Source organism: Homalodisca vitripennis, unplaced genomic scaffold (assembly GCF_021130785.1).
Source record: "Homalodisca vitripennis isolate AUS2020 unplaced genomic scaffold, UT_GWSS_2.1 ScUCBcl_1907;HRSCAF=6114, whole genome shotgun sequence".
NCBI lineage: Eukaryota > Metazoa > Arthropoda > Insecta > Hemiptera > Cicadellidae > Homalodisca > Homalodisca vitripennis.
In genome coordinates this window covers 50,087-67,380 of record NW_025778062.1, presented here as the reverse complement: position 1 = coordinate 67,380, position 17,294 = coordinate 50,087, and the positions used below count along the sequence as shown (strand labels likewise).

Here is a 17,294-nt window from a genome sequence, read left to right as displayed (position 1 = left end):
CAAGTTGATCGTGACAGATGCTTTAGGGCTTGCTGTAACGTTTTAGTACTCAAGATCGCCCAGTCTAGACCAGCATTGAGTGTGATCATTATTATTTATTATTGCTCGACAGTTCTTGTGCAGTAGTTTAACAAGTTGATCGTGACAGATGCTTTAGGGCTTGCTGTAACGTTTTAGTACTCAAGATCGCCCAGTCTAGACCAGCATTGAGTGTGATCATTATTATTTATTATAGCTCGACAGTTCTTGTGCAGTAGTTTAACAAGTTGATCGTGACAGATGCTTTAGGGCTTGCTGTAACGTTTTAGTACTCAAGATCGCCCAGTCTAGACCAGCATTGAGTGTGATCATTATTATTTACTATTGCTCGACAGTTCTTGTGCAGTAGTTTAACAAGTTGATCGTGACAGATGCTTTAGGGCTTGCTGTAACGTTTTAGTACTCAAGATCGCCCAGTCTAGACCAGCATTGAGTGTGATCATTATTATTTACTATAGCTCGACAGTTCTTGTGCAGTAGTTTAACAAGTTGATCGTGACAGATGCTTTAGGGCTTGCTGTAACGTTTTAGTACTCAAGATCGCCCAGTCTAGACCAGCATTGAGTGTGATCATTATTATTTACTATTGCTCGACAGTTCTTGTGCAGTAGTTTAACAAGTTGATCGTGACAGATGCTTTAGGGCTTGCTGTAACGTTTTAGTACTCAAGATCGCCCAGTCTAGACCAGCATTGAGTGTGATCATTATTATTTACTATAGCTCGACAGTTCTTGTGCAGTAGTTTAACAAGTTGATCGTGACAGATGCTTTAGGGCTTGCTGTAACGTTTTAGTACTCAAGATCGCCCAGTCTAGACCAGCATTGAGTGTGATCATTATTATTTACTATTGCTCGACAGTTCTTGTACAGTAGTTTAACAAGTTGATCGTGACAGATGCTTTAGGGCTTGCTGTAACGTTTTAGTACTCAAGATCGCCCAGTTTAGACCAGCATTGAGTGTGATCATTATTATTTACTATAGCTCGACAGTTCTTGTGCAGTAGTTTAACAAGTTGATCGTGACAGATGCTTTAGGGCTTGCTGTAACGTTTTAGTACTCAAGATTGCCCAGTCTAGACCAGCATTGAGTGTGATCATTATTATTTACTATAGCTCGACAGTTCTTGTGCAGTAGTTTAACAAGTTGATCGTGACAGATGCTTTAGGGCTTGCTGTAACGTTTTAGTACTCAAGATCGCCCAGTCTAGACCAGCATTGAGTGTGATCATTATTATTTACTATAGCTCGACAGTTCTTGTACAGTAGTTTAACAAGTTGATCGTGACAGATGCTTTAGGGCTTGCTGTAACGTTTTAGTACTCAAGATCGCCCAGTCTAGACCAGCATTGAGTGTGATCATTATTATTTACTATTGCTCGACAGTTCTTGTACAGTAGTTTAACAAGTTGATCGTGACAGATGCTTTAGGGCTTGCTGTAACGTTTTAGTACTCAAGATTGCCCAGTCTAGACCAGCATTGAGTGTGATCATTATTATTTACTATAGCTCGACAGTTCTTGTGCAGTAGTTTAACAAGTTGATCGTGACAGATGCTTTAGGGCTTGCTGTAACGTTTTAGTACTCAAGATCGCCCAGTTTAGACCAGCATTGAGTGTGATCATTATTATTTACTATAGCTCGACAGTTCTTGTGCAGTAGTTTAACAAGTTGATCGTGACAGATGCTTTAGGGCTTGCTGTAACGTTTTAGTACTCAAGATCGCCCAGTCTAGACCAGCATTGAGTGTGATCATTATTATTTACTGTTGCTCGACAGTTCTTGTGCAGTAGATTAACAAGTTGATCGTGACAGATGCTTTAGGGCTTGCTGTAACGTTTTATTGCTCAAGATTGCTCCATTTATTCACCAGCAGTGAATGTGTTACATAGTTGTGATCATGATATCTACCTTTGTCTCATCCACATACATTAACATATTTTACTCTCAGTCAGCTAAGAATAAATGCTTTAAATTGCACACTCATTTTAAACTAATTTACATTTTGTTTTGCAGTGAAATTGCCTTATTGACCAATGAAAATGTCAAGGAAAAAGCGGAACTATATTTAGGTAAGTTTATGATACATGCTTGACTATAATAGATAGGGCGTTTGTATAAACAATACATGACTTTTTACAGCTACCACTCATAGTCGTGGAGATAAAGTTTTCAAAAAGAATGTCTCAGTGAAGTCAACCATTAAGGGGAAAAGACATCTTTTTTTGAATAAACATGCTTTCTGGTGTCCATATTTACGTCTTGACTATGTTTTGCTAAGCATGGTATTGATTTAACAATGTTTATATATATATTTTTTTTTTTTTTTTTTTCTTTGTAACACAAAATAAATGCCCATCTGTCACTATTTACTTTGTTTTTTGATTATTCTGTTGTACATGCAGTGACTACAACACCCATCACAGCCATTGGCAATATCTATCTAATGATTAAAATACGGTAGTTTTAGCTGAATAGACTCTAACCAGTATATTATTCTGAATATTGAATACTGATTTCCACCAAATGTAAAGTCAATACTGTTAACCTTTAGCACTCGGATGGAAATAACAGAGAATACCCACCAGGTCAGATATTCACGCACACGACTCGCAGCTGTGCAGGTCGACGAGACGAGCACTCACAGGCTGGACCCACTGCTATTACGGCATTACAGCTCGGATGACCAATAGACAATATACTTTATTGACATGTTCTTTGAGAACAGTACATAGCGTCAGTTATATAAGGTAACAATTTTTAGCTGTTTGTAAATTCTTCTTCTGTGTAAAAAGGTCTCTCTTGGAGCCATAGAGTCAGTTGTTTCTTGAAGCGGTGAGGTGGTTGGTTCTTTAAGTGTTCTGGAAGCTGGTTGAAGTAGGCGGCTCCTTTATAGGATGGTATCTTCTTGTATAGCCTCAGATGGTGTGGGGGCAATGCGAAGTCCGAGGCATGTCTACTGTTGTGCTGGTGCAGATCTGAGTGTCTTGGCTGTGATGTTTTTACAGTGTGGAAGATTACTTCTCTTATGTAGAGTGATATGACTGTCAATATTTTAAAATTTTTGAAGTGTTCTCGGCAGCTGTCACGGTAGTTAAGAATAAAGATGCCTGCTCGGCATCTAATTGCCCTCTTCTGGTTGATCAGAACTCTCTCAAGGTTGGTTTTGGATGTTCCTCCCCAAGTGGTAATGCCTCAGTTGTGATTCGAAGAGAGCAAAGTAAGTTACCTTGGCCGTGTCTGTGCCACTTATTTGTTTTATTCTACGTATAACATAGTTTCTTGCAGATAGTTGTTTGCACAGTTGATCTATTTGTGGTTTCCATGGCAGTTTATCATCAATTATGATACCAAGGTGTCTGGTGGTGTTTTTTATTTCTAGGTCTGGGAGCGTCAAGTTAAGGTCTCTGCGTAGATTGCTGAAGGTCATCTGAACTGTTTTTTTATTATTTAAGACAAGGTCATTTCTGGTACAGAATAGTTTTGTTTTATTGAAAGTGGCAGTTGTGTTTCTCTGGAGTGTTGCTATTGATTTATTTGCTATTGTTAGTGCTGTGTCGTCTGCATACATGACGGTGTGACAGTAGGAGGAACAAGACTGGCCCCAGAACCGATCCTTGTGGTACGCCCCTTTGTGTGTCAGTGGTTTTTGATTGACATTTCTGTAGTATGTTGTTTTCAGTGTAATTTACTTCCACAAACATCTTTCTATCAGTCAGGTAGCTGCGGAACCAGCTTTGAGCTTTTCCTCTTATACCAAGGTTTCCTAGTTTTTGGAGTAGTTGTTCGTGATTTAGGCAATCAAAAGCCTTACTGAAGTCTAGGAAGAGGCAGGTTGCTGTGCAGCCTTCCTCCAGTTGATCTATAATGTATTCTATGAATTGTATTAAGGCTGTGGATGTTGATCTGCCCTTTAGGAATCCGTGTTGTTGGTAAGTAAGAAGTTTGTTTTCCTCAAGGTAGTTTAGGAGTCTGTGTAAGACCACTTTTTCTAAAATTTTTGAAAAAGTAGAAATGAGTGAAATAGGTCGATAGCTGTTTGTGTCATTATGTGGTCCGGTTTTGTACTTTGGGTAGGCTTTAGCTATTTTTAATTGGTTGGGGAAAATTCCTTGTGAAAGAGATTTGTTAGTTATAAGGGTGAGTGGTCTTAACAGTTCGTTTTTACATGCTTTTACAAGTTTAGCTGATATGTGATCTGCTCCAGATGAGGTTTTTGGTTTTAGGGAGTCTATGATTTTTAAGATTTCATTAGTTGTTGCTGGTTTGAAGTGTAAGTTCTGCTTTATAGGTGGAGGTAGTTCATAGTCATCTGGGTCTGGGTTCGGATTAAGATCAGAGTTTTGGAGTGTTCTGTGTGCCACAGTTGAGAAAAATGTGTTGAAACAGTTTGCCACTTCTGCTGGTTGTGTTATAATGGTGTTGTCCATGAGGAGGAGTAATTCTGTGTTGTTGTCAGTTTTAGCCTTACGCTGGTTATTTACCACTTGCCATAACGCTCTGGACCTGTTGTCAGCTTTGCTTATATATTCTGCCATATGTTCTTTACATAGCGATTTTAGTTTAGTGTCGTAACTCTTTTTCCTTGCAGCCGTCTCCATTTTGTCTTCGGCTCTTCCTGTGCATTGTTCCTTTTCCAAAGCTTTTATGTATTCACTTTTTAATTTGGCAAATTATGTGTCCCAGCACTGTCTTAAGCCTTTGTTATGTCTGGTTGTGCAGGTTTTTAATGGGCAGGTTTCATTTAGAATAGATTGTGTGATAGTGTGGAAGGTGTCATACAAGTCGTTAATGTCCTCTTGAGCATGGAGAATGACCCAGTTTTGGGTTTGCAGTCTGGATTTGAAAAGTTCTATTGTTTTCTTGCTGAAAATTCTTTTTCTTTCTTTGAAGTTTTCTTTTGTTTTTGATGTGATTATTGTGGCTGATTGGGCTGTATGGTCAGAAAGTCCAGATGAGATAACCGATGTGTTTATCAATTGTTGGTCAATGTTAGTGCATATCCAGTCTATTGATTTAGAGGTATCTCTGGTGATACGTGTGGGCGGTAGGTTCATTCTTGTTATCTGATAAGATGTTAGGAGCTCTTCGAGTTTGGATTTGTCATTGCTTTCAGTCAGGCTGTCCACATTGATGTCTCCTACAAGCACGATCTTTTTGTGTGAGTCTAGAGATCTGTCGAGTTGTTCTGTAAGTATATCAATACCTTGGTCTAAGTTTGCGTTGGGAGATCTATAGACTCCGAGTATTCGTAGGCTTGTTTTCTTTGTTTTTATTTCGAAGAGAGCTGTCTCGCAAATAAGCTCGGTCTCATCTCCACTTGTGCATATGAGATTAGTGTGCTGTTTGAGGTCATCTTTTATGTATCCTGCCACCCCTCCTTTGATATGGTTTTTCCTGGCAAAGCTACCTACAACTGTATAGCCATCAATGCGGGTGTTTTCCAGGTTTTCTTTGGTCAAGCCGTGTTCTGTTACTATTATAAGGTCCGGGTTCCTCGCTTATGAAATGAGTAAGTCTGTCAATTTTGTTGGATAGCCAATTTACATTTTGGTGCATGATTTTAATTTTGTGTTTTGTATAAGGTGCTAAATTTTCCTCGATGTTGAGTTCTGTGTCTTTGTGGGTTATTAGTTCTGTACATGTTGCTATTTTCTTTTCCTTTCGGAGTTTATGAATGTCCTTGTTACAAAAATGGTTTTTTCTTTGTCCCTTGTCCTTCGAGTGCAATCTAAAAAAGAGGTTTTGTTTGGGTTAATTTGCAGGGTTGCGTGTCTCTGTTTAGTGTCCTTATTATTTGTAATATTTCCAGTCTCTGAGGATTTATCCGAGTGGTCTTTAAGTTCCAATAAATGATCTGGTTCTGGGGAGGCTTGATTGTGATATTCAGGTATTTCTATTCATTGGGATCCTCTACTTGGGTTTTCATCTCACTTACAGAAAACTTCCTTTTCAAGAAGACTGGAAGCTCTGGTTCGCTTCCATCATCGTATTTGTGTATTTCAGGTAATACTATTATGTTGTTTGAGCTGTTTGGAATGGCGATGTCGGATGTGGTGGAAGGGTGGTGTTGCAGACTTTTGAGTGGGACTCTTCTGGTTCCTTTAAGTTCATGGTTGGTGAGTTGTTTTCCTTCCTCGATGTCAAAGGGGGTGAGGGGAGTCTGAGAGGGTTCTGTATCAACAAGGTTTGGGGGTGAGTTTTTTCAATTCTGCTTGTTGCGGTGTTGAGGTGTTTTCCGTGTGTGGAGGTTGAAAGTGGTCAGCTAGGTCTCGGCTTGTGTGCGAGTTCATCAGTCTTATCCACTTGCTCAGTGTGTCGTCTCCAGTGGGGGTGAAATAGGTGAAAGATTGAGTGTGTCTGGAGATGGCAACAATACAGTGTGGTAGGGAGTCATATATGTCCATGCTCATGACCCACTGCAGTACGTCACTATTATGTCAAATATGCAATAAATTCCTAGCCCTCTAGGCTTTGACAAGTGCTGCTTCTTATTGGGAAATGTAGCAGCTACGTAAATCAGTAGTTCACATTATTTCCAGTATCCTTAATTTCGTTCTGAAGCCTTTTGTAGTACGACATGCTTCTACTGCTAGTGACATAACAGTTATTTTAATATTGATGTGTCATCATGGTTAATTTCGTGATCTACGTTCTGAGGTAATAATAAAAATTACTAAAACACTAGAATTTGATGGTAATGATGGTGATTTTTGATCATTTAAATAAAAAGGACAAGAGTTGAATGTTGACAACATCTTGGATAGTGACCACAAAAGTGATGTTAGCTTAGATGAAATTATTAAAACACTAGAATTTGATGATAATGATGGTGATTTTTGATAATTTAAATAAAAAGGACAAGAGTTGAGTGTTGACAACATCTTGGATAGTGATCACAAAAGTGATGTTAGCTTAGATGATACCTGAACTTAACATAGGCCTGGAAGATTCCAACACTAGTGACCGAAGAAAACCCACCACAACCATTCAATCAGATCATCCCACTACAAGCAATAAGTGGCACAAGTGGAAAGACGATTACATAAGTTTTGAGGAATTTTCTTTTAAAAACAAAAGTGGATTTCATCCATCAGAAGGTTTTGACAGAGAAGATGAAATTGATTATTTTTTTAATGAGATTTAGAAAAAAATGTCTCTGAATTGAACAGATATGCCAATTACAAAACAAACAAATTTAGGTTTGTTTTGTTTTGCAAAGAAATGCAAAGAAATTCCAGGCAGTCCTGGAAAGATATAAACACTTCAAGAGTTTGAAACATTCCGAGGAGTAATCTTAAACATGGGGTTACACCCAACACCAGAACTGGGAGATTATTTCTCAAACCATTGGCTAGATTCTCAACCTTTAAAAAACAATGTTTTCAGCAAAGCAAGATGTTTAGATTTTTTTAGAAAGGTGAAAAATATGGTCTTATGTTCGGAAAACAAGTTTAGAGAGTGTTACTGTCCTTTTAAAATATATTGAGGGAGAAGCTCCAAAAGTGAGGAATAAAAGTTTTGGTTTTCACTGATTCTGCAAATGGTTAACTTGTGCTCTTCAACCTTATGGAGGGCAGCTACAACAAACTTTCTTATCAATAAGCTTGATTTGCTGATAATGACAAGAGTCATACTAATATTGTCACACACAGAAGCATTGAAGAATTTCATGTGTTTTTGTAACAGATATTATTCAAGTGTTGAACTTGCTACAGAGCTAATTAAAGAAAAGGTGCATCTAATAAGATATTTCATATAATCAACTTTTAAGCATTTTTGAAATGGAAAGTCTTCAAAAACGTAGAAAATTAGCGAATTTACTTTTTCTTTTTAAATTGCTGAGAGGTGAAGTAATGGATTCATTTTGCTTGTCAAAAATTAATTTTTACACTCCATCATTTTATAATAGATCCCAAAATTTGTTTCACATTAATTTTTCTCGTACAATGGCACATTTTTCATCACCTTTGAATACAATGATGAGATTACATAATTCTTTGCCTGGGGAGGTTAATATATTTTTACATAATAGTAATCAATACAAAAGACTTTGTCAGAGGGATATAAACTGAGCTAGACTATCTAATACCTTACATATACACATTTAACAAATATACTACACTACAATATTTTTATTAAGATGTTTATACTTTTAATTACACACACACACACACGTTCTTTTTGTTATGGCTTATCTTGACTTTGTTAATATTTATGATTATTTATTATTGTTGTTATTTTGTTTATAATTTTATTATAGTTATGTTGTTATATCTATATATATGTATCTGTTATTTATCTTTAGGCTTAATTATCTATTTAATGGGAACTATTTTGGTGGAACACTGGACTGGATTATATTTGATTGTGTGGATATTATTGCATGTCACCTTGATTTAAACATGCACAATGTAATTGGGTGTGTAACCTGTATTGTTGCATGTAAATAAAATAAATAAGAATGATTGTTAGGAACGGAAAGGGTTTGCCCGTGGAAGTAAAGAAAATTATAAAAGGGACTACCATTGCTTACAGTGGAAAGACGAAAGGGAAGTTCTTATGATAAGTAGTCCCTATGATTCATCTACAGAAGAACTGAGACGAACAGTTAAAAAGGTTCAAGTTGAAAAGGTAGTTCAAAAACCTGACGTTGTTTGCAGGTATAACGAATCGATGGGAGGTGTTGATCTTGCAGATCATTTTATCGCTTTATATGCGTTCACAAGGAAAACAATTAAGTGGTGGTGTAACTTTTTTTTTTTTTCTTGTTGGAAGTGGGTTTTGTGAACGCCTTTATATTATACAACAGCAACAGGACCTCCTGGGATGAGAGCAAACTTTCAGTTAAGAAAAGACGATAAAAAAATCTCATAGGAGAACGAGAACTCCTAAAAAAAGAGAAAGACCTGTTAGTTTTGATGAATGTGAAAGGCTTAGTGGAAAACTTCATCTTCCTTATGAAAGTGAACAGAAGAAAGACTGTTCTGTATGTAGTCGATCAGTACCAGGTGGGAGGAAATGAAGAAAATGTTACTTCAGGACATGCAGCAAGGAACCAACACTACACTCGGGTCAATGTTTCTTCAAGTATCACACAATGAAAACATTAAATGAACTGGAATAAAACTATAAAATAGTAAATATTCAATATTGGTTAATTCTTTTCAGCTTTTATGTACTATATCTTTTTATTGTTTGTAAGGTACATGCATGTTTCCCTGCTATTTTATTTATAAAAGTCAATATAAGTAAAATTATATACTTTATTCAACTTAATTAATTGATTACGTTTTAAAATGTTAATTCCATACTTGTTTTTTTTATACTTTTATTATAAAAAATATTTTTTACACTAAGTTACACAATTTACTTTTTACTTCTTAATACTAAAATTAGTATATTTCTAATTTAATCAACTTTTATAACTTGTAAATGAATTTTAATCTGATTGTTGTTGTTTTAAGTAAAAGAAGAGAGCTATACTCTTTTAAGCCTTATTCTATCCATCCTCATGGGCCACTGGCCTGTGCGAGGATCTTATCAAACAGAATAGGGGGAAGAGTCAATACAGTGCAAGGTCGATGGTACTGATAAAAAGTCCAGTCACAGACAGGATTGAATCTGCGCTATCTCAAATTCAGACCCAAAGTACAACGTCTTAGACCACTTGGCCATCGTCTTTTCAGATATTTTAAAATGTAGTATTCAAACTCCTCTTTAAATAACGGATTTTAAAGGTTTTATTACAAAATTGGTGACTAATTAAAATAGTTTTTCAATATTAATTTCAATAAAATACTCAAAATTTGTAATTTCTTAAAGCGGGATCAATTTTGATCAGAATAAACTGTTTTTGTTATCATTGAATACATGTAATTGTGGTTAACTTTAAAGTGACAGAAAGTATACAAATGTTAGGTTTTACAAATTTACTTCTAAATATAAGTGCGTTTTTGAAGCAAGTGTGGATGGTGGTAAACTACTTTAGAAACTTCCTCAATAAATGATCTTTTATTTGGTGTATTGTGTTTAAAGATTGACTGACAAAGACGAATAGGCAGACAGATAACAAAACGATTTAAGAACGCCCTGTCATGTCGTTAATAGAATAGTGTCTCATTATTGTAATGTTTTGCAGATAACACAAAGTCACAGAGGAAGAATGGAAACATTGAAGCCGAAGTGATAGATGACATTGACTTGATGAAGCTGTTGCCAGGCTTTACTTTGTTTTACGATGCAAGTACAAGCAGTCAAATTGAAGATAATTCATTTATGGCTTTAATTGATTCTTTCAAAAGATACAAATTTGGACAACTGGAGGTGGTCAATGAAGATTCTAACCATTGGAGAAAGTTAGTAACATATTAAATGTGTTTAGTGTTTACTGTTTATACATTCAAACTTAGGTAGAATTATAAGAAACAATACATTAAACATATTATAACTACCTGAATTTTTGGGAAGTGCAGATTTAGCTTTTCTCATTTCGATGGTTTCCTCTTAAGACGAACCTTTAAGGAATGTATTTATAGTACTAAGTAGTTTTAGATTTTATTTTAAAGTTGTATTCAGTTGAGGTTTTGTAACCTGACACGTTATTTACATTTTTATATCAAGCTATCTACACTGATTGTTTAAAATTAAAAACAGTTAATAATGTTATCTAATATAGAAGTTGAGATGCTTGATGTGGAACCAATAAGGCACCTAAATAAAAGCCTTGAAAAGTACTTATAATATAAGTTTCAGTATGAGTGTACTGATGTACAAGTACTACTGGCTTCCTTAGAGAAAGTGAGAGAGAAGAAAGTACTAAAAGTTAGGTTAAACTGATGCCCAATTATTGCGTAGTCACACAATTATGAAATGAAAAATGCCTTTATTAAAGAGGCAGAGTTAGGGCTATTAAGCTCTCTCTACCACTCAACCTCATATTGTATACAGTAAATTGTAAAAATAATTACAATAGTATGATAAAATTGTGTTAAATTATTAACTTATACTTTAAATATAAAACAACAAAATTGTTTAACCTGTACAAAATTAAATGAACTTAAAGTAAAAATCTATACATTTGAAATAAATTCAAAACTTAAAATACAAAAGAAAAAGTTTATAAATATATATATATTATATATATATATAATATATATATATAAAGTAGAGTCCCGATAGTTCGAGTCTCGCTAGTCCGAGGTCCGTTAATCCGGAAGCCAACAAATGTAAAAAAATAAAATGTGATATGTACATATTTGTTACAACACACTCGAGTGCATGTCTGTAAACTGGATTGCTAGGCTACTTGGAAGAAGCCGGCAGCCTCGGACTCATCATAAGTGCCACTTCATTGCACGCCCACCCCCACCTATTGTCAAGGCACTGAACATCGCGCCCAGTATTTTTCTAAAAATAAATCCAGTTCGTTGCTTCATCCGTCACGACGCTGCGGTACGGTTGTTCTAGATTACGATCGCAGTGCGCTTACCCGGTCTGTTATTTCAACGTACAGTATCGTTGTCTAAAATATTAGTTTTAGTAAAAAAAAGTATTTTCTGATGTGTTTATGTGTTCATTGTACAGTGAACTACGAGTTCAAAAAGTAAAGAAGTTTGTACCGATAAAAAACAAACTAGAAGCTCTTTAAACGGAATGATAAAGGTGAAACGTTAAATAAAAAAATTAGCTTGCCGAGTACGGAGTTGTGATAGTGACAGTTGGAGACTGGCGGCAAGGAGAATCGCGATAAAATTGAAAAAATTGTGACATCAGAAAAGTGTCGGAAAAGGTTGTACTTATGAGGCGGAAGTCTATGAAAAAAGAGAGGTATGAAAAAAACTAGCGGAGGCCCTACTGTTTATGGTTTTTGTCAACAAAAGAAAGAAAGGTTGTTCTATTTCGGACCTATTTTTACAGGAAAAGGCATTGTACTTTCGCAATGAAATCAATGAAGGTGAGGAAGATTTTACGCAAAGTGTGGATGGTTGACCGTTGGGAAAAAACGTTATGTGCGTGAGGACGTTGAAATTTGTGGGGAGAAACGTTTGGCGGATTCGAGGAGATTGTGCAATTCTGTGAAAAGTTAAGAATTTTATTAAAAGTGAAATTTAACACCTGATCAGATTTTACACCTGTGTGAAAACTGGTTTGAATTTTAAAACTTTGCTATCAAAAACTCTGCTTCCACGGATGGGGTGATGTGAAAAAAAGCAAAAAAAAAAAAAATAAAAAAAAAAAAAAAAAAAAAAAAAAAAAAAATAAAAAAAAAAAAAAAAAAAAAAAAAAAACAAAAAAAAAAAAAAAAAAAAAAAAAACAAAAAAAAAAAAAAAAAAAAAAAAAAAAAAAAAAAAAAAAAAAAAAAAAAAAAAAAAAAAAAAAAAGAAAAAAAAAAAAAAAAAAAAAAAAAAAAAAAACAAAACAAAAAAAAAAAAAAAAAAAAAAAAAAAAAAAAAAAAAAAAAAAAAAAAAAAAAAAAAAAAAAAAAAAAAAAAACAAAAAAAAAAAAAAAAAAAAAAAAAAAAAAAAAAAATAAAAAAAAAAAAAAAAAAAAAAAAAAAAAAAAAAAAGAAAAAAACAAAAAAAAAAAAAAAAAAAAAAAAAAAAAAGGCAAAAAAAAAGAAAAAAAAAAAAACAAAAAAAAGAAAAAAAAAAAAAAAAAAAAAAAAAAAAAAAAAAAAAAAAAAAAAAAAAAAAAAAAAAAAAAAAAAAAAAAATAAAAAAAAAAAAAAAAAAAAAAAAAAAAAAAAAAAAAAAAAAAAAAAAAAAAAAAAAAAATTAAAAAAAAAAAAACAAAAAAAAAAAAAAAAAAAAAAAAAAAAAAAAAAGAAAAAAAAAAAAAAAAAAAAAAAAAAAAAAAAAAGAAAAGAAAAAAAATAAAAAAAAAAAACAAAAAAAAAAAATAAAAAAAAAAAAAAAGCTGCTCCGGGCACCAATAAAAAAGCAAAGAGAGACTGGATGGTGCTTAGCCGCTTCAAACGCGTCGGGAAGCCATTAAATTAAACTTAACTGTCATAGGCAGTCTGGATAAGCTCGTGCGTTTTAAAACATGTCTATTTCACGCTTCCAGCAACTTATTCAAACAAAAAAAACGCTTGATGGACAAAACATTTTTTATATTTTTAAATGGTTTTTTAGTGAGTTTGTTCCTTGAAAACCAAAAAAAGTTTTTGAGAAAAGCAACGCTACCCTCTAAACTAAAGCCATCTTAACACTTGATACCGCCGGATCACACCAGATGAAGGGGGACCTGCAATGCGATGGCCATGTCGTACGATGTTTTGCCACCGAAAACGTGACCGCCTTCATTTAGCCTATGGACCATGGCGTACTTGAAACTTTGAAAAAAAAGTTTTACGACGCGTTTGTGCAATCAATGTTTTCAAACAATTGAAGGAGAGGCACCATAAAAGATTTCCTGAAAAAAGTCCACAATCATGGATGTTATTTATTTGGATCGGCTGAAGCTTGGAGCGAAATTAAACCAGAAACAATCAGCAATCATGAAAGAAAATCGGAGTGTGTAAAATTGAAAAATGATGATGAATGAGACGATCTACGTTAATAAATTTAATAAACAGTCTTCCTGGTTGCAATGGACAAATCAAACGATATGGGAGTGGATGAGTAGGGACGAACAGTTAGAGACAAACCGACGACACCATAGTTGAGGATGGTCACAGACATGACAGCTGACGGGAAGTGAGGAAGAGGAAAGTGTGCAGGGGACAGACCCGGCAATGACTCACAGCGACGGCTACGCGGCACTGGATGCGGCCTGCGTACGTAGAGCAGCAAGCAGGGCGGACTGCGGCGACACGTTATTGCTTCGGCGGTGGTGGAGCGACATGGCTGCAGCAAACGCTGCAGTGTGGTGAAACAAAAAACTCTAGACAGTTTTTTTAACGTAAACCATTGCATCTTTAGCCTCTGTAAGTAATTTTTTAATGCTGGTATTTGTAATAAAAGCATATTCTTTTGTTTGGCCTTCAGTTCTAATTATATCCCAATTTTTCTCAAGTGTTCCGTTATTAATTCGAGTTTTCACAATTCGAGGGGTACATTCGGTCCCATTCACCTCGGATTACCGGGGACTCTACTGTATATATATATATTTTGTAATACAAACAAGAAAAATTCAAAATGAAGAACAAGAAGACACATTCAATCACTTTAACACACTGACAGCAAGCCACTAACCCCCGCCCTGAAGCGTTCACGGTCCTAAATACATCTAATATCGTCGGATTGGGCGTTCCAAAGGCAACAAGCCTGAAACGTATAGGACCTATTAAAAATTGTTGATTGATGAACTGGAATTCATAGTAATGTGACTCCCCTTCTTGTATGTCATTCACTAACAGGGTGGCCACCCAACCGGGAATAAGCCGGGAATTTTTCTGAGAACCGGGAAAATTTCAAAAATAATTTTTCCGTCACCAAGAACTTATAAAATCAAGACATAATTTGACAGCTTCTTGAATCAAGAACTGATTAATTTCAAAAAATCGTATTTTACGTGACGTGGTTGGTGAAATTGTGAATGAAGATTGACATGTTTGTGAGCTCCATCTGATACCGGTTGATCTAAAGTTACTTCCACTAGTGTAGTGGAGTTTATCTTGGTTAGTTCTACTCCTTTGCCACGGCAAGCAATTATTGTTTTCCAAGTATTTTTGAATCGCCAAAGTGGGGTCTTCGGACGAAGTTGCCAACTCTTATTCTTGAGTGAAAATAGTGTTTTGAAAATACGTGTGTTAGATAGATAGCACAGGCCTAAAATGTACAGTGTTATAAACAGAGTTAAGAGTTCGGTTCGTTGAATAATATAATGTTTGACGATTTGATAAGAGGTGCAGCCCAGTGTTTTTGAGTACACCAGAATGTTAGTTGGATTTTTACAAACCTTGATAAGATACCTTTTGGAGAAGAAAGTAGTGGGTTAGTTACAACAAGTGACGTCGTGAAGGGAGCGTTTGCATCCTGTTGCACACCAATGACAGAATGAGCTGAGGGGTGAGTGAGCGGCAGGAGAAACATTTTTCTAGTTTTGGAGGCGAAGCCCCATAGTGTGGTTCTACCGCTCATGTCTGCCATGGCTAGTGTCGAGTGCTTCCCATATGTACAACACAAACGTTAAACTTAAAGTCCCCGCTCGATCCAGCGCTCACCGCCCACTGCTAACCACTTGTATCGCGGCCGAGACCTCGGTTGGTCTATGAACAGTTGCTCCTCACACACATTCCGATTGTCATCAAATAACATAGGTTAAAACAAAGAAAGTGATGTTATGTTTTGATAATCACGGTCACATCCAAATCTCGACTGAACTGCGTTTACACCGGCAAAGAATGACGCAAATTTTGTGTTCGACTGTAAAAATCACTAGTCTAAACGGACGCAAGAGCTCTCGCGAGCACTGCCGCAACCAGTGTCGGACAGTTAGTTACAAGAACCAGAGAACAGTGTTGGCTATTAAAATTTCAATTATAAACATTGCCGTGATATCACTGGTGTGTGTGAACAGACTTCGTCTTGACTCCTGGAATAACCAGCGATACAACTGTAGCAAGTACTTGCGACAGTTCTCGTGAGTAAAATTGCTTAAATTGCTTATCTTGTACACATTATGAGTAGTTGTGCAAATTCTCTCGCAACTTTACTTGCCAGTGTAAACGCAACTTAATGTTGTTGCCAGTCTACAAACGGCAGACGGTCAGCAGATCGAATCAACCACGATCATCACTTTTCGTGTCAGAGCGGCTGAAAATCCCGTCAGTTCTCCGGTCAACTTATTTAACGAAACGACTTTTACGCACGCGTGACGATCGTTCGGACGATTCGAACTGTTCAAACCAAATAGTTCAACGTGCATGAGGATCTTTATGTCGTGTTGTTTCGTAGTCCTTGACTATAATCAAACGATACTGATGCATTCTTCATGTATTGGTCGTTATTAGTAGGATATATCCCCGGAGCCACGATACTTTCGCGGGACTGTAACCAGGGCTACCACCAACGATGCGCATTTGGCAAAGCGTGCATTATGCATGAATTTGGGACTCCGAGAAACATGCGTAGATATGCGTGAATTTTATAATGTCCCTGAAAAATTTACTAGAAATAGATCGTTTCCGATACTTGAAACCGTGGCTCTTTTCACTCGATTCCGGTACCAACAGAAGTGCTTAACTGTGCTTGAAAGAACACGATTTCACAACATTACTAATATGGAGAAGCTAAATCCCGAATCCAAAAATAAGTCTTGCTAAAACAATTTTGTAGTTTCCGTCTCAAAAAATGTAGATAGTTAACCAAAGTAACAAACTACTGTAAGTCAACAAATACAATTTTATTTATAATTAGTATTTTTTAAATTTATTTTGGCACATCTTCGAGAGTCTGCACTGTATATTTGTGGACAAAAACGATCGGCAGTACACAAATCACCGATTGGTGAAACGTGTTTTTGTAATTCTTTGTGTATAAAACTATTTAGAAATATAGCAACAGAATAACGTGATTTATAAATAATATTATAATTGAAGTTGGTTTTTCTGTGCCTATATTTGTCAACGCTAGCGTGTCTGCTGGTTCTATGTGCGTACTTTAGCTCCTCGACAATAAACAGATGATCGCTAATTTGTATTTTATCCGTACGTCGTTTTTTGCGTGGTTGTTAATAAATATATTTTCTATAAATATACATCCATACATTTTTACTTAAATGTAATATATTCTGGAAGCTCATTTATAACCTACAATTTCTATTACTTAAAAAGAGAAATGACTTGGAATTTTAAATATATTAATTTCCCTGAATTTGCAAATTCCTTTGAAGTAACGTGGCATTCTTAGGCTTCCCTCTCCCCCAAAAAGATAAATTAGTTAAGTAGAGTTTAGATGAAAGTATTTGGTTTATTTGTTGATTGTACTGAACCGACCTTGTGTACCGGCGAAATCATTGTCTTGTACCGAAAGTTCGTCCACCGCTAGACCTCTGATCCGCAATACTGGGATGCAGTCTGCCTCACTGTAGCGCTATGTTGGTATTTGTTTGTGTAAGACATACGTAATTATTAGTATAACAAAATTCATAGAATCAATGTACAGTTGCTGGAAAGGAAAGTCTTGTATTACAATTCGAAACAAACATCCTTCGGATGTAAGACAATAGACAATAGACAAAACTCTTTATTTCATGAACTTTGAGTACAGAAATGTCGTCAAAAGTTTGCAAGAGTTGGAACTTGATGAA

At 35.4% G+C, this 17,294-nt stretch overlaps 1 protein-coding gene across 1 annotated transcript in view; it reads left to right on the top strand.

Annotated features, from left to right (window-relative positions):
* Positions 1–17,294, top strand: part of LOC124371754 — a gene marked incomplete at its 3' end in the record, with an annotated part of 90,901 nt that overhangs the window by 25,879 nt on the left and 47,728 nt on the right. The window contains exons 9-10 of the mRNA XM_046830095.1: positions 2,053–2,108; positions 10,178–10,394. Of these exons, the coding sequence (XP_046686051.1) occupies positions 2,053–2,108; positions 10,178–10,394 (273 nt within the window). The remainder of the gene's footprint in view (positions 1–2,052; positions 2,109–10,177; positions 10,395–17,294) is intronic.